Here is a 22,414-nt window from a genome sequence, read left to right as displayed (position 1 = left end):
GCACCCTCAGAATGCAGCCTAGCATTCTCATTTCCAGCTTCAACTCGTATATGAAAACAAAATTTTGATGTACGGATCTACTGGCTACTATTACAGGCTGCTTGGAAATCCAACATTTCCCAAGATCCCATGGTCTGTAAACTTTTGTAGCTGACCGTACTTCACATTTCAAAAACAGCCGTGCTTTTATTGTGCCATTTACAATGTCAGCCCATCTTTGGAATGGAACAACCATTTTTTTGTTGTTGCCCAATACACAACTGCTACAGACCTATACCCGTGCCACACGGGCACAGGAAATGACAGTAACTTTCTAATGCCTTAAGAGGAAGCCTTAGCTCAGACCCAACTCCGACGCGGCCTATTCAAATACATGTAAAACGCAAAAACGTTTTTTTTTTTCGATAACCCCTGTACCAATTTCCATGAAACTTGTTGCAGTTGAGAGAGACAGTTAAATTCTAGTGACTGTTGGAAGCAGAATTTCGATTTAAGGTTTGAATTTTGTTTAAATGATTTTCAAATATTCGACAGTGAAAAACATAGAAGCCCAAAGTTTACAAATTTATAGCTCTGCAACAAGAGCAGATGTCGCGGTTCTGTAAAAGGCATCCATTAGATCACTGAAAGCAGACAAATTCGATATGTCATTTTACATCTTACATGTATGTGTTAGGTTGTTTACAAGGGTTCTGCAAAAGCTGTATTTCCATATTACTAAATTTTTTTATATTCATGTGTAAGATATCAACTTTGTCCGCTTTAGATGTGCTATTAGATGCATTTCACAGAATTGTATTATCATTTTTCGTTGTTGAGTTACAGAGTTGTAAACTCTATAGTTTCGTTTTCTGAAAATTTTTTATTTTTGCCAATTTTGAATAAAAAATTGACCATCTAACTCAAAAGTTCGGAACCAACAGTCACTAGATATTAAGTTTTTGTTTTGAATGAAACAAACCTCGTCAAATTTGGTACAGTGGTTGCCGAGAAAAATGAATTCTCCTTTTACATGTGTTTAGATAGGAGCACCCGAGCTAAAGCTTCCTCTTAAACTTTAATGCCATTTGCAGGGTGCCAGACGGACATTCTTAGCGCCATTAAAGCTTAATGGCATTCGCAACGGAATGCATTCTCGTAACTCCCTTAGCCATCAAATGCATGCTCTCGTTGCCAATGTCTCCTTCTGACAAGACTAAATGAATTCTTAGTGAAGAACAATTAATACATTCTTCACTTCCTTTTAAAAAGAGCTCTTTTTTCGCAGCGTAGTGCACCCTTACAATTATTACAGCTCACTCGGCCATCAAATGCGTATTCTCGTTTCCGATTTCCCCGCCAAGGCTGTGGTGACAACATTCTGATGATACTAAACTTGTAGATAAAAACAACTAATATATTCCTCACTTTTTTTAAAAAGAGCTCTTTATTTATAGAAGTCAACAGGTGATACTGTCGCTACGCACGACTACAGCACTAATTGGAAGCACGTTAGCCAGAAGCTGATTGCATGGTGGCTACTCCTTGCCTTGTTGGCCTCACAATGAAGCCTTCAACTTTCTCGATGATGTTTTGCTCGAAGAAGCAGATATGCCACAACAAACTGAAGCACACAGTCAAAGTCTTCAGGATCGCTGCTTGAATGCTTTGAAGTTGTTAACATCATTTTTCACATTTTAATGCTTTGGCTATGCTATGGATTGGCCATTCAGCTAGCTTCGGCTTCGAACAGTTTATAGCTGGGTGCAACAATGACATGCCTGAAGTAAGTTACATAAAATATGCCGATTACAGTTTCTCATGCCATTTCTTAAACATTTGCTCTATAAATAACTGTTTTATTGTATTACAATTGGCAAGCAAACTTAACCGCTTCACAGCAGCTATCGCCATCACGACGTTTCACGTCATTAAGTGTGCACGTGTAGCAGCGACTGAAATATAAAAAACTTAAGGTCTTATACTTTCAATGGCATTAACCTCACCCGTGTGGCAGGGCATTATTTTCATGAAATGTCACTAACCAGTCGGATTATTTACTAAAGACATTACAACAGTATTTCTGTAACCCCAACTATATACTATGCAACAGCTCCTGGAAGGCCTTGAGGACGTGCAACAGCAGCAGGTAATCCTGGTGCACAAGTGCCACCCAGTTGCTCACCTAAATGGCTGCTGCATGCACACACCTGTGAAGTATTGATGCCCTGGCTCCCTTCCAGCTCCTGCAAGTTCTTGGAAGCCTTGGCTTGAGCTGGACCGTGGGCCGGGGACCACTCACGCTCCTTATATGCCTTCTGCACATGACAAGAGTTTGTCAGAAGCCAACTCTACTTGCCCGTCATCCCGAATACGAGCAAGCTGCTAACACATAATTCAGGCATTGGTAGCAACACTATCACAGGAGCAGGCTCAACTAGAGAGATGAGCACATTTTGCAGGAATAGATAAATGGGTGGGTATCTCTGTAAGCAAGGCAGCAACATGGCGTTGAGACTGTGCTGGAGTGTTAGAAGGGGTTGCAGAAGTGCGCTAACATACCGCGTGATTTTTGCTCTTCTCCTTAGTTATTAGCCTCCAGTAAGCAAAGGGTACAAAGGCTGCATTTGTCTCTTAGAAACAAGCTTGATGCGGTTTAAAGTGACGATGTAAATGCAAGATTTTACCAGAGATGGAACAGCCATTTCACATTCTAGCACAGGTCCCGGCATAGGCAAACAGCCAATTTGGTGCAGCTGCAAGCACTTTTGGCATGGGGCCCAATGCACGTGTGCTTACCATATTGTCAGTTTATCTCGAGATGGCTGCCACTGCTGCCACAGCCACAGCGCCACTTACACGGTGGTGGGGAGGCAAGCTCCCTATTGTTCCTGAGCTCGCCGGACCGGTTGGTCACGTGAGTCGTCAGAGTGTGACGAGAGACGAGCTAGCCACGGCGAGCGAGCAGAGTAGTTTGGAAGACGAAGTGGCTTGGTCGTGCACTGAGAGCCAGCTGAAGATGTGGTCGGCAGGCTGAAACCCCCAGGCCAGAGTCTTCACCGGTAGATCAACAGATGGTGCAAGTTCGTCAAGATCTTTGGCAGCGAGGTACCAGCAGCCTGATGCTCTTCAGACTGGGATCTCGGTGAGCATGCCACAGATAAGCCTCATGTTCCAACCTGCTATCAGAACTTTCCACCAGACTCTTTTTTTCTTTTAATCGCGTTTCATCTTTCATTTCCTTATTCATGGCATGTTCATTTTTGTATGTTCTGCTAGTGTAGTGTTTGCCACTTTTATTCTCGCGTCTATTTTTCATTTGCACCGCATGTGTTTAAAATTATTTCGTGAGTGTTAGAAATTGCCACGTGGGGGGGGGGGGCTTGTGTTGCGCATCACGTTAGAGAGGGTTGCGTGCGAACTGTACACCTTCCGCGAAGCTTGGCCCCATCTGCTGACAGTTTGCTTATTCTTCTTTTTCTTTTTGATCATGTCGCTGGCATGATTTTATTTTATTAAACTGAGTGTTTGTTTTTATGCCGCCTCCTGTCTCATGCCTCTGGTCCATGGTCGATCAGGCATGGACCTTATTGCCGCCCGCAGTCGAACCCTCCGTGACTGCACGCGGGGTGGGTTTGTTACTGCCCCACCCCCTCCGGTCTGGAGAGTGCAAGTAGTCCTACCCCAATCTTTGACACATATACCATGCAAATTTTAACTGATATAGTGAATATGTTGTGAAGATTGATTTGTGCAAGGCTTACCCTGCAAGCGCAGTCAGGAAAGGACACGACGCTCCACCACACCGCGATGTACAAAGGGCACTATGGCCGGGTTCGTTGATACGATGCAGAGAAGGCACCACAGACAGATAGTCAACAAACACATGTTTGCTAACCCAGGATGCAACACAGTCCGACTTGGCTTGCGGGCAAAGGCTCACCGATCAAGTGTGCACTCCATGACATCATGCACTATACTCATGTCATGCCATGCACATTACGGAGTTTTCAAATAGGGGCTGCCAAGCGAAGAGATCATCGACGGGTCCCCTCATAAGAACGGCGGAAGGTCAACTGATGATTCGAACAGGCAAACGCACTGCCAGAATTAATATTGGTAGCTCAACATTTGTTGCAACTTTTGTTATTTTGCCGGAGTGCTGCAGAGACATGATATTGGGAAGGGATTTCCTGCACAAATACGGCGCTATTATAAATATTCAGGACAGGTCGGTCAAGTTTTGGATGGGTGCAGAGTCGGTCGTACCCTGTAAAGATCAGTGACATAAGCATTCACGTATCTTCGGTGACGATGTGACCATCCTTCCGCACTCAAGTGCTCTTGTGTCTGTAACATGCGACACACCATCCAGCTCCAACATGATGGCCAAACAAATTCCTGCTCTGCTGTTTAATCATAAGGTATTAATTGCAAGAGGCATAGTTAATATTACTCGTGGACGCACAGATGTCCTACCAACAAGCTTTAGCCCTGAACGCCAACATGTTACAAGAGGTATGGCAGTTGCATATATCGAAGAGCTCAATAATGTTACCTACTGCATGACTGTTGACCAAGACGATTCTGCCAGCCTATCAATTGTGCCTCTATCCGTTGATGTCAGCCCAAGTTTGCTAACTACACAAAAAGAAAGACTCCTTGAGCTCATTGATGAGTTTCGGAACTGTTTCTTTTCAACATCCAAGGTTGGCCAAACGCCACTCACCAAAAACCAAATTATTACAGACGAAACGGCCAAACCCATAAAGCAAAGCCCGCACCGGGCGGAAGCGTGAGGACGTGAAGCAATGAAAAACCAGGTACAGAAAATGCTTCAAGATGACGTTATTCAGCTGTCGAAGAGTCCTTAGGCAACACCAGTAGTGTTAGTCAAGAAAAAGGATGGTAGCTTGCATTTCTGCATCAACTACTGCAAACTCAACCAGGTCACTAAGAAGGATGTTTACCCGCTACCCCGCATCAACGATTCTCTCGATAGACTACAGCAAGCACGTTACTTCTCGTCAATGGATCCAAGAAGCGGCTACCGGCAAATAGAAGCAGACGAAAGAGACTGCGAGAAAACAGCATTGATGACACCCGATAGCCTCTATGAATTCAGGGTACTTCCCTTCAGCTTGTGCTCCACGCCGGCAACATTTCAGCGGCTAATGAACACCATTCTATCAGGCCTCAAGTGGCAAACATGCTTAGTATATCTGGACGATGTGATTGCATTCTCCGTGACATTTGATGAGCACTTGCGGCAACTAAATGCTGTTTTTCAAGCCATACAGTTCACTGGCCTCATGCTTAAGCCAGAAAAATACCATTTTGGCTTCAAACAGCTTCTTTTACTAGGGCATGTTGCCAGTAATGACAAGGTACGGCCTGACCCGGAAAAGATAGCTGTCATTGACCATTTTCCTGTGCCATCTGACAAAAAGGCAGTCAGACGATTTTTAGGTTTAGTATGCGTAGTATTAGTGCCGCTTTATTCAAAGCTTTTCACACATTGTGTCACCATTGACACATCTCACCATAGAAGACGTAGCATTCGTATGGCATGAAGATCAGCACAAGGCATTCGACGAGCTACGGCAACGCCTTCAAAGTCTACTGGTCCTGGGTTACTTCGATGAAGGCGCACTGACACACACCGATGCCAGCAATATCGGCTGAGGAGCTGTACTTGCACAGAAGCGAGACAGCGCTGAAAAAGTAATAGCTTATGCGAGTAGAAGCCTTTACCACACAGAATAAAATTACTCCACCAAAGAAAAACAGTGTCTTGCGATGGTTTAGGCAGTGATGAAATTTCACCCATATTTGTACGGCCACACGTTTGATGTCGTCAGTGACCACCACTCCCTTTTTGGCTAACAAAGTTAAAATAACCATCAGGATCATTGGCACACTGGAGCCTTAAACTTCAAGAACTTGACATGGCTATTGTGTGCAAGTTGGGAAAGTGGCATACAGATGCTGACTGCCTTTCTTGCGCCCCATCCGAACCTGCGAGTGCAGAAGATGATGACGCTGCAGCTTTTGTTGCAGTTGTCAACACGACTACGATCGCACAGCAGCAACGCAAAGACCCAGAACGGGAGCCTATTATTAACTTCTTGGAGGGTCGCACTTCTACTGTGCCAATGACTTTCAACATATTGCTTACGCAACCATGTCCTCTATAAGGTGAACTTTTCTCCAAACAGAAGCACTTATTTGCACGTCTTCCCACCATCTGTCAGGAGTGACATATTGCAGGCTTACCATAATGGAGCAACATCCAGCCATTTGAGCTTCACACGAACGCTCTACACAGTGAGACAAAGGTATTACTGGCCAAGATTGACAGTGACTGTTCAACAGTATGTCCGGATATGCCTTTGATTGCCAGCGGCGGAAAGTGCCAGCCGTCAAACCAGCAGGCTCCCTACATCCTATCGAGGTGCCCAGAACTCCATTAGGTGAAGTCGGAAAGGATCTGCTAGGCACATTTGCCCCCTCTACTATGGGACACAGATGGATTATCACAGCCACGAACTATCTCACTCACTATGCCAAAACCAAAGCTCTACGGCGGGGAACAGCAAGTGAAACAGCTAAATTTCTTATAGAGAATGCCGTACAGGGACGTGGCGCCCCAACAGTAATAATAACTGACGGAGGAACTGCATTCACAGCTGAGCTATTGGACACCGTTTTAAGACTTAGTGGCCCATCTCAGCAGCAAGCAATGGCATACCATCCACAATTGAATGAACTCACGAGCACCTCAATAAGACACTTGCAGATATGCTTTGCATGTACGTTGACATGGAACATAATAACTGGGACGAGATATTGCCGTATGTCACCTTTGCATACAATACGTTCAGCAATACAATTCAGCACACGGCTCAGCAAGAGACAATGAGGATGACATCCTTCCGCCTTCTCTCTGATTGTGGTGTCACAACCATGCTGGACGCGATGTTGCCACATGAACATGGATGCAATGGCGTCAAAACTGATGCTGACTACATAACTCAGAATACTGAAGAAGCCCGACAACTTGCACGCATACATATTTGTTGGCAGCAGGAGTATGATGTAGGACACTATAACCTTCGCCATCGAGAATTCTCTTACGAGCCTGGAGAGCGAGTTTGGCTCTAGGCTCCTGTTCACCATCGTGGCCTTTCAGAGAAACTGTTGAGGCGGTACTTCGGCTCGGACATAGTTATCCAACATCTCTCTGACGTCAACTATTAAGTCATTTCCGATAGTCCACATTTCTGAAGGTATTGACAGCATACATCGAAGATTGTGCACGTGGTCTGTATGAAGCCTAATTTGTCTAAATGAATTCACTACAGCATAAGCGTGGCCAGGTCCTGGCGTCGTCATGATAAAGCATCGGGACGATGCTTTTTTGGAAGGGAGGCTGTCACGACTAAACAAGCTAACAGCCACAGAAGACAACGAAGTGAGGGACACAACAGCAAGCATGTCTCTCTCCGAAGAAGATAAAGTTAGCATGGCCTTTTATTCTTGAGTCTCTGAATATAGAGCTTGCGTTTATTTTTCGCACAATTGTCCTGTGTACCGTTCTTCACATCTTGCAACAACATAGCTTATTACCTCCATTTCTTCCCGACCACAGCCCCAGCACGGAAGCTACACCTCCCCCGAATTTGTCTCGTCTGTGTTTGGGTATGTGAAATGTGCTGTCTTCACCATTTCAACTGGTCTCCCTTAATGATAATTTTTTTTGCATAAGTAATCAGAGATAATTGCTGCAACAAACAATTTTCGTTGGTAAGACTGTCACATTCAAAGAATATGACTTTTGCTATTCAGAACTTATAAGAAGCTTTATGTATTTGCACCTATAAAATGTGCAGTTTGTACTGTAAATGCGACATACTCAGATCTGCAATATTCTTTTGTGTATTGTACCTCTTGCAGTACAAACGTTGCTAATAAAATGTGCAAAATAAAGCACATTTCACTGCCTGTTATTGTCCTGCCAAAACACATAACCATTTGCTATGGCATGCTGGCTCACGTATCATAACAAAATCAGGGTACAATTTTAGCAAACACAGATGCCCTGCTGGCATTTATTCAATACATGACTAACCACAACGCAAATAGAAATTGCCATTACAAAACTAAGGAGGCTGAAAATGAGAGCTGTTAACCCTTTCAGGGTCGATTTTTTTCGCCATATGGGTCATGCCCAGGGTCAATTTATTTTATTGGACATTCCAATTCTTCTGAGGGTCCTATTTCGAAAGAAATTTATCATAATTTTTCTAGGGTGACCGTAAAGTGAGAAAAAAATATTTTGCATCGGTATATATGTACTATTTATTCATGAATAACCACAATAAAAAAGGAAATCAACTTATAAGAATTAAATAATCGATGCATCGTTATACACATAGTTCAAGCCTTAGAAAATGCACATACAAGAATATTTTGCAAGTCTCAAATGTTCCTGCTCTTACACTAATACCTATGTCCATAGCGTAATCGAACTGCATAAGTGAGCGCACTCAAGAAAACTGTGGTTCTGTGCCCATCAAAAAAGCAAAATGTGCAACAAACTTCCGCTAATCTTCATCTTATTGCCAATCAGAGACTATTAGTTTCCCCAAGTCTCAAAAAAAAAAAAGAGAAAGAAAGGAAACGCATGCACAGCGGCATCCTTCCTATACACACCCCTGTGAGCACTAAACGAGCGAGAAACAGGCGGTCACCCTTTAAGCGATTAGTAACGAGATAGCCATCAGTTTTGTGAGTGCAAGAAGCTAAAATCCCGCGCTAAACAAAACCCAAACTGCCACCCGCCAGCGCGCGCACCAATGCGCGAGCAGGAGAATATTGACATGCCAGAGCAAACTAGCTCCAAAACAAACCATGCAATGAAAACCGAGAGATAAGGGGCGAGAAAAAACATCCCCGTATTCCCACATAGTGGCAGCACATGCCAGGAAAGAAAAAGTTACGAAATTGGCGCACTTTTCAAATGTACAATCGGCACCATAAATATACGGCAACGGCCATTTTCGACTTGCTCGCAGCGCCGTATATTTACGTCACTGACCCGAAAGGGTTAAAATAAAGCAGACTGTAGCAGCAAATGCAACTTGTGCTAGTTTCCTCTTGCGTCTGCCAAAAAAAATCGCCCACTTGTCGAGTGCATCACAGATGACAAGTGGTATGGCTGTCTCCCCCTCGCTCATCAACAAAGCCATTGTCACAACAGCAAGCTTAACCTTTTTTTTTTTATTATTCAGAAGCCTGGTCTATCAAGCACCAGGGAAACTGGAGCTTGTGATGCAATTCTCATTTACCTAGGGGATATACTACCTGACAGAGCCATGCCCAAACTTGGTGCAAAAGTTTTGCATCAAAGAACATGGTGGCACCCATCAAAGTGGTGGCTCTCGCTGTGTACTACATTCGACCTCATTCGCTAATAGCATTCTTAACTATGCACCACGTGCGATTCTGATCACAGTGGCTCTTTTGTAAAGCCCTGCTATCACCCATAAACATTGAAAAAGCTTACTTCCTTAGCAAACTGCTGTACCAAGCAGATTTGATGAACACCAAAATAAGTGCCAGCAAGACCGTACAGCAGCACTACATCGTATGTCCATCAGAGAGAAATGCGCGAATGATGAATCGGACAGGACCATATATAGAGTTTCCCACTGTACAGTGATAAACTCTATAGAAGAGCCTTTGCTTTCTTCTATGATGATGATGATAGCGTGCTGTTGGTTATCACTTCAGTTTTGCTAGCTGCAAAGCATCGACGGAATGAGGGTTTTGCTCTTATGTATGCTTTGGTGCAGAATGGAGCAAAGGCCATCTCTAGGCGCAGTTTGACGCAACAGGCGCAGCTGTTCCATCACTGGTTTACTTTAAGAGCAGTCACCAAACATTTAAAGCGGAGAATTTTGTTGATGTCTTCAACTATGTGGATTTTCCTAATGCACTGTAACCTACACTGTAGAATCAATGCATAACTGTAACCGAATTCTGAACGCTGTACTGTGCTTTTGAAAATTTCTCAGGCACACGCAATGCTGCTAACATTACAGCAATGAACAGAGCTTCAGGATGTTACATTTATCTTTGCATTCAATGGTGAGGCAATTTTCTTTTTCTTGAAGATTACAGTTCAGCTTGGCCAGCCCTGTGGGTACTGCTGGCTCCCAACATTTCGCCAGCAAGCAGAGAATGTCAGCAAATGTTTCCGTTGCTCTCCACAGTGCCCCAGTGTCAGTAAACAACTAGCAAAAGAAGCTCCACAGAGGAAAGCAAAGTCCGCACCTGAACCCGCTCCTTGAGGCACTTTGGGTAGAGCTCGTAGGCAAACTTGATCCCCACATGAAACTTCCCACTGGGGTTGCTCCACGTCTCGGGAATCTGCATCGCGCCATATGTGAAAGGCCCCGTGAGACTTTCAAATTAAATTGCACTGACATTGACACACACACAAGCCAAAATCAAATGGTAGCCCTGGATCTTCACATAGTTCAGTTCACAGTTTTCTAAGTTCCAAGTAATACAGGGGATCAGCAAAAGGGTTGGACAGGTCCAATGCTACACTCAAGATCACAGCAGCAAATCTATGAAAGGTGGAAGGGCAATGCACCTGCATTGGTACCACATCAAGAACATCTGTACCTTCACTACTAAGGCCTAGCTCACTATGTGTTATGAAGCAAAATAGACACTTCACAAGGGACAACCCTAATTTCTGAAATAGTATTTTTTCAAGAATTCCTGTGTAGTCTCACTTTGACTGCTATGGCAAAATGAAACATGTGAACATTTGAGAAATTTATGCAAGAAATTCTGCAGTCTGCAGTATCATTTCTTCATGCAACAAGTACACTAAATCAAATTAGAGAGGTAAATTACCATATTTACATAAATTCTCATTCGCATTTGTATGGCAGAAAAAGGTTAATAATTGGCAGAGAATCTGAAAACCAAACTCCACCTCACTAAACATACCTACTGTAACGTTGACAGTGATTATGTCAGGCTGGTGTCACAAGCTTTACAACATTTTTGTGTATTTTAGCTGTATTTAAGCAGTAACAGTTACCAAAAGTTGCCTGCTTATGTCTTTTCTGCTTCCTTTTTGCTGTTACAACTACTTACCTAGTGCGAAACACACACTGATAAACTCTGCGAAATCATGAGGATCTAGTGATGCAATTTCAAGTTCTTTTCACCTTTTGTGACCTTTGCGCTTTACCAAGTTTTATCTCCTGGAAAGACCAGCCTATTCCTCTGTCAGTCCAGCTCAATTTTCTTTTTTTAGTGTTCAGGAAATTCAGTTTTAAAGTTGATTTTGTAAAGCTGTCTGGGCTTTGTTTTTACCTCTGCATAACAGACAGTTTCCTAGCAGAATACAATTCTTCTTGCTGGTGCAGAATAGGTCAAGCAGCAAATATTTAACACTTCTGAACAGAACATAGCTTTCATATCCAAGAAAATGATGCAAATGTAAGGCACAAGTACAGCCAACACTCTTGATGCAAGGCATCTTTATACACAAGGCCTGCTTTTCAGTGAAGCTATGAATACCCAGCTTGATGATGGTGCCCATTGGTGGAAACACAGAATATTGCCGTGTATGCATCATTTCACTTTCGGCCCGTGACTTTGTTCAGCAAAGTTACCACTGTTGTGTTATCACTCCCACACAAGACACAGCTGCTGTACTTCCACATTGGCAATCACTATGATAACTCTAGTAGTAAAGTGGACCCATTATGATAAGATCACACACATGGCACGAACTCTGTTATATTATGGGGAGAAGAGGTGACTTTACATTATGACATGACAAGCTTCGGATTATTGCCAAAGTTTTGTGCTGGGATGAAGATAGCAATGATGTGGTCCCTGTCGGCTTTGAAGTAAATATCGTGAAAAAAAAAGACAAGAAAAAAAAAAACAGAAAGGCAAGGTACTCAAACTACGGCCCCACCAGCATTAGAGGTAACCTTCATAAATTGAAATGTGTGAAGTATTCTGAACAAATCACATTTGCTTGAATTTTTTTTACTGGATCTTGAACCTGACTTCGTAGCCAATCACAGAAACCTGGCTAACAAGTGAAATTTCCAATTAGAAAATAGGTACCCAAAGCTATGCAATAATATGGAAAGACCAGTCCAGACATGGTGACAGCATGGCTGTTTCTTTTTAATAAGCAAAAGGTTAGCTTCCAAATACTTCCAGACATTGTAGGCATAGTAAAATTTTTTTGAAAACTGCCGATGAGGCCCCGCACCATCCCTGTGCTTAACGCAGCCCGTCGGCTACCAGTGACGTCATTATTCCCTTTGTAACTATATGCAGCGCCGTGTGTCAAATACCAGGCTAATTCTTCTTGGTGATTTTAACATGCCAGAAACTGATTTGAATTCTGCGCATTTCAACTCCACTGATGCTCAAATAATCTGTGATGTAATGCTCAATTTCAGCTTACATCAGATAGTGACTCAGGCCACGTAAGTACATGGATTAACGTCCCACATTCTTGATTTAATTTTTCTTAGTGCCCATTTCCACCACGAAAGTACAAAATGGTAATTATGCCAGGCATCTCAGACCACCAGCTGATCTTGTGCACCGTACCTCAGCATGACAAAATTTCGTCGGCAAACATTGTTCTCATATCATGACTTCTGCCATAAACGATACTAAATAATCGACTGTCTTTCTTTTGAATATGGTTCTCCCTTAGCACTTTAATATAATTTATCCACTGATATCAAAATGCTACAGCGTACACTTACAGACATCATGACTTCCTGCATGAAAAAATGTGTACCAATTAGAAGGGAAAGAAAGACAATAAGATTAAACCTGTCAATAACGCATGAAGTAATACATGCACAGAAAAAAGTAAGGCGGTTAAGAAAAAAGCTAAACACGAAACCAGCAAGAGTAACTAGAAATGAACTGACAGTAGCTGTTGTTACATCATATGAGGCGTAGACTAAAGGATGCTGAACCTAGCTACTTTGCAAAAATTCTTCCCACATTTTTTTTAAAAATGCCCCAAATAAATTTTGTAAGTAGTACCTGAATTCCAAGAAAGGTGACAAGCACACATGTTCCTCTGAATAATACTTTTGTAAAGTCCTTCAACCACTACTTCCAATCAGTTTTTAGCATAGATGATGGAAACCTACCATTCCTTGAACTGCCCGACCACACACAAAAGCACTATCAGCTACTGAGGAAGGCATGCTTAATCTCTTATTAAACAATGATACAAAGAAGAACACTGGTCCTGACAACTTGCCAAACATCGTTCTTAAGAGGTATGCAGAGTGGGTAGCTATGTGCTTCTGCCTAATGTTTAATAAATATAAATCACATGCAGTGTTTGCATATAGTGGAAAACTGCAAAAATAATACCTATACACAAATCAGACAGCAAAACTGTGCTTTCAAATTACAGACCAATATCACTGACTAGCCGTGTTTGTAAATTATTAGAATATGTAATCAACCACTTAGCTATATACACAGAAGAACATATCCCAGCACACTTTCAGTAAGGGCCTTTCAACAGCCATTAGTTAATATATCATGTTGCCCCACCATTAATAACAAGCTAATTATTTCAGATTTCTCTGAAATCTTCAGATTTTACATTAAAAAATGTTGTGTCGGCAGCGGCAGGCAAGTGGGGGCCCGCGCCCAGCTAGCTGGACTACTACGAAACATAAATGTATTATAACACAGAGATCTGGCTGGGGGCGACACTATACTACAAAAAACTAATAAGAAAATTAGAGCTAACACTCGGAGATTCTCCTATTGTTCCCTGGACTAAAAATTACTCGAGTTACCGCTCACAATTTGTACAAATACGTTGACAGCGCATGTAGATTGACACCAGTCACATTAGGCACCCCACCGGGTTGCGTTTTATCCCCTATTTTGTTTGCAATATGTGTTAATGATCTGCCCCTCTTCACTAATGTAAAACTCAGGCTTTTTGCAGATGACTGCATTATTTGTCAAGGAATTAATACATTTGCAGACCATGTAATCTTTAATAATGTGTTAGAATCTATGCACAGGTGGTGTAAAGATTGGCAAATTTTTTTCAATGTTGTAAATGTTTCCTTGGCATGAAGTCACAAAAGTTACAGGTCTAACTTTTCTTACACTATTAACAACTCTCCCTTGACCAAGATAATTATTCATAAATATTTGAGCGTAACAATTTCAAACGATCTGAGGTGGGAGACATATCAATAAAGTTAATTGTACAGCCCTAAAACAACTGTTTGTACTGAAAAGTCGTCTTCGGCTTGCACCGCCAGGTACCAAGCTAAGAGCTTTACAACATTCATCCCATCTGTACTAGAACTTGCCAGCCCTGTCTGGTTTTCTTTTACCCAGCAACAGGTGATCAAAATGGAAGCAGAACAAAGATAAGCAGTAAGGTGGATTTTCAATAAGTATGCATTTACAGACCTACCATCACATCTACTCAATCACACCAGCATTCTTACACTACAAAACTGAACTGAAATAACGTGACTGAAACTGACAATCCAGCTACTGCATGACATAATAAAAATCAACACCTCCAAATTTTGAAAAGGCGGTTCAAGAATTATCTCCTGGCATCGGGGAGCGACACCCACCCACCTGCGCATCGTAAAGCTTTGCTACTGCACTGTTTGGGCACTGAAGGCCAACGCTTGTACTACGCATGGCCAGAGAAGAAACCGTCGATGCCGCATGCAGAGGAAAAGGATAAAGGCGGCACGAGCGACAAGTACGATGCAGCAGTGGCTACGTTGGACGCTTACTTCCCTTCTAAAACGAACGTCGACGTGGAGTGGCACAGGTTCGGACAGCGCATCCAACTACCTGGGAAGACCGCAGCAGCATTCGTCATGGCGTTGCGCAAGCTGGCATTGAGTTGCAACTTTGGTGAGCAAGTTGACTATTTCATTCGTGACCAACTTGTAGAGAAGACGAGAAACCATGTTCTACGGGAACACCTGCTTCTAGAATGCACTTCACTCACTCTTGAACGTGCGCTGGCTATTGCGAACAATACCGAAGAAGCTACGAAATACTTGCTTGAGCTGCAGTCATCGGCTGCGAGCATTCAAAAGGTGGAAAAACGTCAGATTCCCTGCCATACAGAATCCCGATTACCGCTACCGCAGCAGCACACGTCTTGCTTCGCAGCATCTTCGCAGCATCTTGCAGATTACAAGAAATGCAAGATGCAGAAAAAGATATGCAGCAAATGCAGCAAACGAGGACATTTTCAACGTGTCTGTAAGAGCGGCATGCCGAACGAGAGGGCCCTCGTGGTCCGAGAAGTCAACACCTGCAGTACATCCGGAGACCTCAATGTCTTGCTTCTCGCACGGCCGAGCAAAGAAGGAATATACATCCAAGTCCTCGTGCAAGATGTACCCATACGTTTCCTCACAGATACGGGCTCTGCTGTCTCGATTCTGTCCACCGTCATGTATTCAAGGTTGCAATGCTTTTTCATGCAGCCGACATCAGCTTCACCTTACGATTTTTTCTAGGCGCAGGATAAGCACAGAGGGGTGTTTGACAGCGCCAGTTGTCTTCCAGAATCGACATGCCAACATACTTTTCTACGTTGTCAACAACGCCACTGACATCCTCGGCATTGACGCCATCGAAACACTGTGGCTGCACGTCAACGGCATGTCATTGCAATGCACCCACATTACGTAAGCGCCACAAGGCCTTGATCCGGAACTTTTTGTCAGTTTTCGCACTTGTTTGAAGGAAAGTTAGGTCTGGCAAAAAATTTTATTCGTAAGGTCAAGATAAGAGAAGGAATCATGCCTGTCGCTGCTAAGTTGCGGTGCATGCCATTTTCGGTACGAGATGCCGTACATGAAGAGCTGCAGCGCCTTGAGCATGATGATGTCATCGAAAAGGTTGATGCATCTGAATGCATATCGCCAATTGTAGTACTTGCAAAGAAAAATGGCAAGATAAGAATTTGTCTCGATCTGCGCGAACCAAACAGCGATTCTTGTTGACAAATTTCCGCTGCAGCACGCGGAAGAACTATTGCACAAACTTCACGGTGCAAGGTATTTTTCCAAGATTGATTTAGCAGCCGCCTACCACCAAGTTTTGCTGAGTCCTGAAAGCAGAGAATTGACTACCTTCATCACCGTTAGTGGATTATACAGATTAAAACGCGTCTGCTTCAGCCTTGCATCTGCACAGTCTGCCTTTCAGAAAATGATGGTCACTATTTTGCAGAACTGCAAAAACACTTTGTGCTACATCGATGATGTCCTTGTGCATGGAAGCACACGTGAGGAACACTTCGAGAATGTGAAACAAGTCTTGCACTTGATTGCAAAGTCTGGATTGAAGCTGAATGACAAATGCATTTTCAATGTACAAGAAATAGACTTCCTTGGTCACAGGATCAGTCACAATGGGATACGCCCCTTACAAAGCAACATTGACGCCATCAAGGCTGCACCGGCACCAACAGATATTGGCACTTTGCGCTCATTCTTGGGCATGGTGGTCTATTACGCCAAGTTTGTGCCTGACTATGCGGTGCTTGTCGAGCCTCTTCGCGAGTTGCTACGTTAGAATACCCCATTCACTCGGAATGATGCGAGACAAGTTTGTTTCGAGCAGCTGAAAAGTTCCTTGGCCACAAGATGTTTACAGCTAGTTTATCCTGCGGGTGACACTATCGTCACTACAGATGCCTCGTCCATTGGTTTCGGAGCAGTGTTGCAGCAGACGAGAAATTATGAACTTGTAACGATTGCTTTTGCTTCTCGCAGGCTTGCCCCACAGGAACAGAAGTACTCCGTTGGGGAACTGGAGGCCCTTGCTTGTTTGTGGGCATACGAACATTAGAGAATATACCTTCGGGATCGCCCATTCACATTGCGCACTGACCACCAGGCTCTGGTCACACTCCCGAGTACAAAAGGAGAAGGTCGACATTCGTTCCGGATTGCAAGGTGGCACGCCAGGCTGATGGCATACAAGTTTACTGTTGAATTCCATAAGGGTGACAGGAATACTGTTGCTGATGCTCTTTCAAGGTGCCCCTCCCAGGTCATGTGGAGAAGGAAGAGAGAGAGGAGAGCGTTTGTGTTGTCTCAACTTGCGTTAGTCATGCGGAATTTGTTGTTCAAACTATGCAGGACCCTCTACTTCAACAGGTCATAAAGTGGGCGATGTCGGGATGGCCTGCAGTGAAGATGTTGCCTCCCGAGGCAATTTCCTTCTACCGGGTGCAGACTGAGCTCTCAGTCGTTGGAGACCTCCTGCTTCGTGGAGACAAATTCTTCGTACCTTCGTCCCTTGTAGCACGGCTTCTTGACGCAGCCCACGAGTCCCATCCGTGGATAACAAGGACAAAGCAGTGACTACGTGAACAATACTGGTGGCCTGCTATGTGCAAGCAGGTAGAACAATTTATTGCATCTTGCGGGTTATGCCAACCAGTTGACAAGTCTGCAAAACCAGTGACACCACCCCTGCAGCCAGTTGAATTCCCATCGGCACCATGGCAGAAGCTAGGAATCGATATCGTGGGCCCTTTTTCCAATGTGCCTGCAGATTGCCATTTTGCTATTACAACCACTGATTATTTCAGCAAGTGGCCAGAGGTTTGTTTCTCGGCGAAAGTGACTACCGCAACAGTCATCTCCTTTCTGCGAAGCATCTTCAGCAGGGAAGGATATCCTGACGAGATTGTTAGTGACCACGATCCTCAATTTACAGCCTATGAGTTTGACAGTTTTCTTAAGGAACGCAGCATCACCCATGCATATTCGGCAGTCTACCATCCGCAAGCCAACAGTCAAATAGAAAGGTTTAATCGGGTACTCAAAGAGTACGTTCAAGTCTGCACACGAGAATGTCGGCCTTTGAAGGAATCCATCACCGACTACCTCGGAGTCTACCGTTTCATGCCGCATGCCACCAAAGGAGTGAAGCCTTCCGTCCTTCTTCACAGCCGTCATCCCAGAACAAAACTTGATCTTGTAGGAGCGCCAAGTAAACAGTTTTTCCAATACCCGCATGCAGCGATGAAAGCCGTCTGCAGCAGAGTAGCACAAAAACAACAAGCAAGTAAGTATTACACTGAATGTCAACAAGCTGCGAAGCATTCTCCATTACCAACGGGTCAATCGGTTCAAGTCAGGTTGCCAGACCATGTGCCTAAGGGCGCTTTGAACTACTCAAGCCCATTCACCATTGTTGACCAATGTGGCCAAGACACCTACAAGCTTAATGATGGCCGCACTTGGAATCAGGATCGGCTGGTACCTTGTCCTCGACCAGTCAAACCACCTACAGTTGCAAGAAGCTGTTCGCCTGAAAACGTAACACTGTTTGGCGAGCCACAGCAAGAAAGCCATGACCCACCTCAACAGCCATCTGTTCGGACACCAGATGAAACGGAGGTTCCGGAACTGAGGCATTCGACAAGGCAAAGAAGACCACCATCATGGTTTAAAGACTATCATAAATATTGAGTGCTTGTAGTGTTTCCAGTTGTTAATTCGTTAGGTAGCTCTTTTTTAGGGGGGAAAATGTGGTATTCAGTAGTTGTGTTTATATAACCTAGATGGCGCTAAGCACGCATCTTATCACGTCAGCTGACGCATGCACCTGTATATTTTCTCATCATGGACTAATAAAAGAGGGGTGTTGTTCAAGATACAGCCTGGCCGGTTCACTTTGCGGTTCTCCGGCGCCCGCGGCATAATCGGGCAGGGCACGACGGCGGATACAACACTTGTGACTGTGAATGCTGTTGCTAGCTGAGAAGGGCGTCACAATTATTCTACAAGGAGAATTGGGTTCGTTCGCCCCGGGAAGCGCTGCGATTTCATTTTTAGCTATTCAAACCGTTATACAGTCAACATCAGATTTTTTGGACTCCCTAGGGACTGCAAAAACGTACCAAAAATTGGGCAGTCCAAAAAAATGAGTGCATGCCTTTTACTGCTACCAAGGGCACAAATCACAACACACACGTTCGAAATAGCTCTGAACGCCTGCCAGTACAGTTTACAGGCATATCGGTACTCGTACTGCGATACGAGACGGCAGGTGCATGCGTGTATAATTCAGGAATACATACAGTGTCCCGTGACATTGCTCCTTCCCACTCACGGCATGCTTCACCGCAAAACTTCGCGTATGCTTCGCTGCATACCACGGCTGTATTGAGGCACAGCTGACTTTGAGGACCTGGCACTATGGAACACGCCAAGCTTTCCGAGCTTCGAAGCCATTGCGAGGATTACAAAGGCGGAGTCAGCACCATTGCTAACAGTGGCGAATTGTTTAACGAAAAACGCGTCACCGAATAGCAAAAAGCTTGGCAGCGAACGTCACAGTAGCGAGGCCTGGCATTGACGTGGTGGTGGCACGGCTGCCAGCGGATCTATGTGCGAAGCGGCGGTTCGAGGCGACGAGATAATCGAAATAGCCGCGATGGTGGCTTCGATTAACGCTGTTTCGAACCTGAGCTCATGGCAAAATGTCCAGAAAATGGGACGGCGAAGGTTTTTTGCATCCAAAATTTCAGACATTCTCATACATTGACTCTATGGGGCACGTGGCGGTACCGCGCATGTCTGAAAAATCGCCCGTCAGGAAAATCGGTTGTTGACTGTACTTATTTTCCAGAACTTCGAATACTTCGAATAGTAAAGGTTCGGGGCGAATCTAATTGAGTAGAACATTCGCACACCCCTAATCACAAACATTCTTGTGCATTCACCGGATACTCTATTAACACTAACTGCTTCAAATATTAAGTTTTACCTCTCATAATTGGAGACTGCAACTCGTGGCATCCCACTGTTGCTAACAGATCATCACTGAGCAAGTTTACTACAATGATTGAAAATGAACTGCTCACATTACAAGTACTGACTGCCATCACAGAATGATCAAATTTAGTTCAGCTTATAACACACATGCATTTTTCTTTGTTAGTGTACAGGTGTACTGCATCATAGTTCTTTTTTCTCTTGTCATTTCTTGTCTCGTTTTGAAAAAAAGAAAAAGTTGCAGTTTTCCTAGAAAGGCGAAGCATAGACCGCGATAGCAAATTACTAGGCAGTTATACAAAGTAGGGGTAGTAGCATTAGCCACTTGTAAAGGCGTTTATTAGTTACCGGTGTTTGGGACCGACCGTCAGAGCAGGGCACAGACTCTCAGCCCGAGCAGCATCTCCTGTGAACAGCGCTGGAGAGCTTGACCCACTAGAAAGCACTGGAGAAGATGGCCCACTATAGTGTTCCTCTTCTTAGCTACAATTACCCCCGGGAACAAAAAGGGAGCCGTCCGGCGACCTAACAGCTCCTCACTATGAGTGGATCATAGTACAGCTTGAGGCATTCGAAGTTGACAATGTCTCGTCCACGACGGCGCATGTGCAAACACGGTTCAATGGGTTCGATCACGTAGTAAACACTTAATGCATGCTAACCGATACGGTATGGCCATTCATAAGAGAGCCCAGATACAGCTGAAGGAACGAAAAGCCACACAAGCGCTCCAGGAAGGAAGGTGGGTGCAGAGGTGGTGTCACCGCGAGTGCTCCTCTGGTATTTTTGGTCACTGGAGGTAAAGGGCCGCGCGAGATTATGGCACTCTTCAGCATCACTTGCCATGGCAGAAATGGGCGCACATTCAGATGCATCCGGCTAGTATGGTAGAATTGTGTCGATGGTGTGCACCCAAATACACCTTAAATGGATCCCGGCAGATATGGGAGAAGTTACCACGAATGCCCCTCCCAACCTCGACGAGAAGGCCCGCCGAGTCATGCGAAAACCAACCCACCGCGGCACAGACAGTGTCGGCCCAACACCCCGCAACCCCTGGGGAAGGGGGAAGGACTGCGGCAGAGGCAATGGAGAAGACGTAGGAGGCGAGGACAACGAATAAGCTATAAAAGACGACAGGGACAGACTGGTCACGTACCACGACATACTGACACACTACACGAAACAAAGAGAAGCATACCCACAACCCCACAAACAACTCGACAGGTCTCAAGAAACAGATGGGAGAAGATTGCAAACCAGACCGTTCCGAAACCCTGTATACTTAAACAGAATAAATTCAACACAATATCCAGATGAGAGCTGCAAGCTCTGCAAACATGAACACGCAGACATGGCACGCATCTTATGGAAGTGCACAAAGATCAGATCGATATATGTAGAGGACAACATAGAACCAAACCTTCTCGAGGAGCGATGGCTAAGCGCTCTGACTAGCTCAGAACTACACGACCAATTATGAGCTATCCAGCGGGCCCGGGCAGCGGTGGAAAGGCTATGCCTCCCCGCACATAATACCCGGGTGGCCTGAGCCCAGGCTGGCAACCTCGCAGGTCCTTTTCCCATTAAAGTTTTTTACGTCCGTCGATGGTGTGCGATGAGTGCTTACCGTAGAGTAAGAAAAAGGGTGAAACGCCGGTGGTACTCCGAGCAGCGGTGTTGTACACATAGGTTACGAAGGGCAGAATGACGTGCCAACTTGTACGGTCAAAGGCAATGTACATTGCAAGCATGTTGCCGAGCGTACGGATGAAGCGTTCTGTAAGGCCATTGGTTTGAGGATGGTACGCTGTAGTTGTGCGATGAACATAACACTCCTTAAGAATGGCTTCAACTACTTCGGATAGGAAGACACGTCCGTGATCACTGAGCAGTTCCTTAGGTAGTCCATGATGCAGGATGAATCGATGAAGCAGGAAGGAGACAACATCACGTGCTGTAGCTGCCGCGAGCGCGGCAGTTTCAACGTATCGTGTGAGATGGTCAACCTCCATAGTGGTCCAGAGGTTTCCAGCCAATGTCAGGGGAAGCGGCCCATACAAATTGATGCCAATGTGCCCAAACGGTTGGGTAGGACAAGGTAAATGTTGCAGACCGGCTGGCGAAAAGAAATTTCTGGCGCTGACAATCGAGGCAAGAGTGAACGAACTTCTGAATGCACCTGTACATGCCTTGCCAGTAGTACCGCTGTCGAAGACATTGATAAGTTTTGAAAACTCCAGAGTGTGCACACTGTGGATCGGCGTGGAAAGCTGCGCATATGTCGGAACAGAGACTGCGAGGTACTACTAATAACCACTGGTGCCCATCGGAGTTATCATTGCGTCGGTGAAGCAGGTTGTCGCGATTGGCGAAATGTTGAGCTTGACGATGCAGCGTGTGAGTGGTTGGTGGTGCTGATGAACCAGAAAGCAAGTCTATATATAAGAGAGGTAATCCAATGGTCCTTGCACTGCTGAGATGCGATGGCGGTAAGGTCGAACAAAGAAACGGTAAAGTGGGATAGTGGGCAGCAGGCATTGTTG

The 22,414-nt window shown here is 44.6% G+C and overlaps 1 protein-coding gene across 1 annotated transcript in view; it reads right to left on the bottom strand.

Annotated features, from left to right (window-relative positions):
• The window catches only part of TppII (Tripeptidyl-peptidase II), a 251,298-nt gene that overhangs the window by 215,655 nt on the left and 13,229 nt on the right, over positions 1–22,414 (bottom strand). The window contains exons 3-4 of the mRNA XM_075682793.1: positions 10,318–10,413; positions 2,190–2,297 (exon numbers count right to left, since the gene is read on the bottom strand). Of these exons, the coding sequence (XP_075538908.1) occupies positions 2,190–2,297; positions 10,318–10,413 (204 nt within the window). The remainder of the gene's footprint in view (positions 1–2,189; positions 2,298–10,317; positions 10,414–22,414) is intronic.

Source organism: Dermacentor variabilis, chromosome 2 (genome assembly GCF_050947875.1).
Source record: "Dermacentor variabilis isolate Ectoservices chromosome 2, ASM5094787v1, whole genome shotgun sequence".
Classification (NCBI taxonomy): Eukaryota; Metazoa; Arthropoda; class Arachnida; order Ixodida; family Ixodidae; genus Dermacentor; species Dermacentor variabilis.
This window is presented reverse-complemented; position numbering and strand designations above follow the sequence as displayed.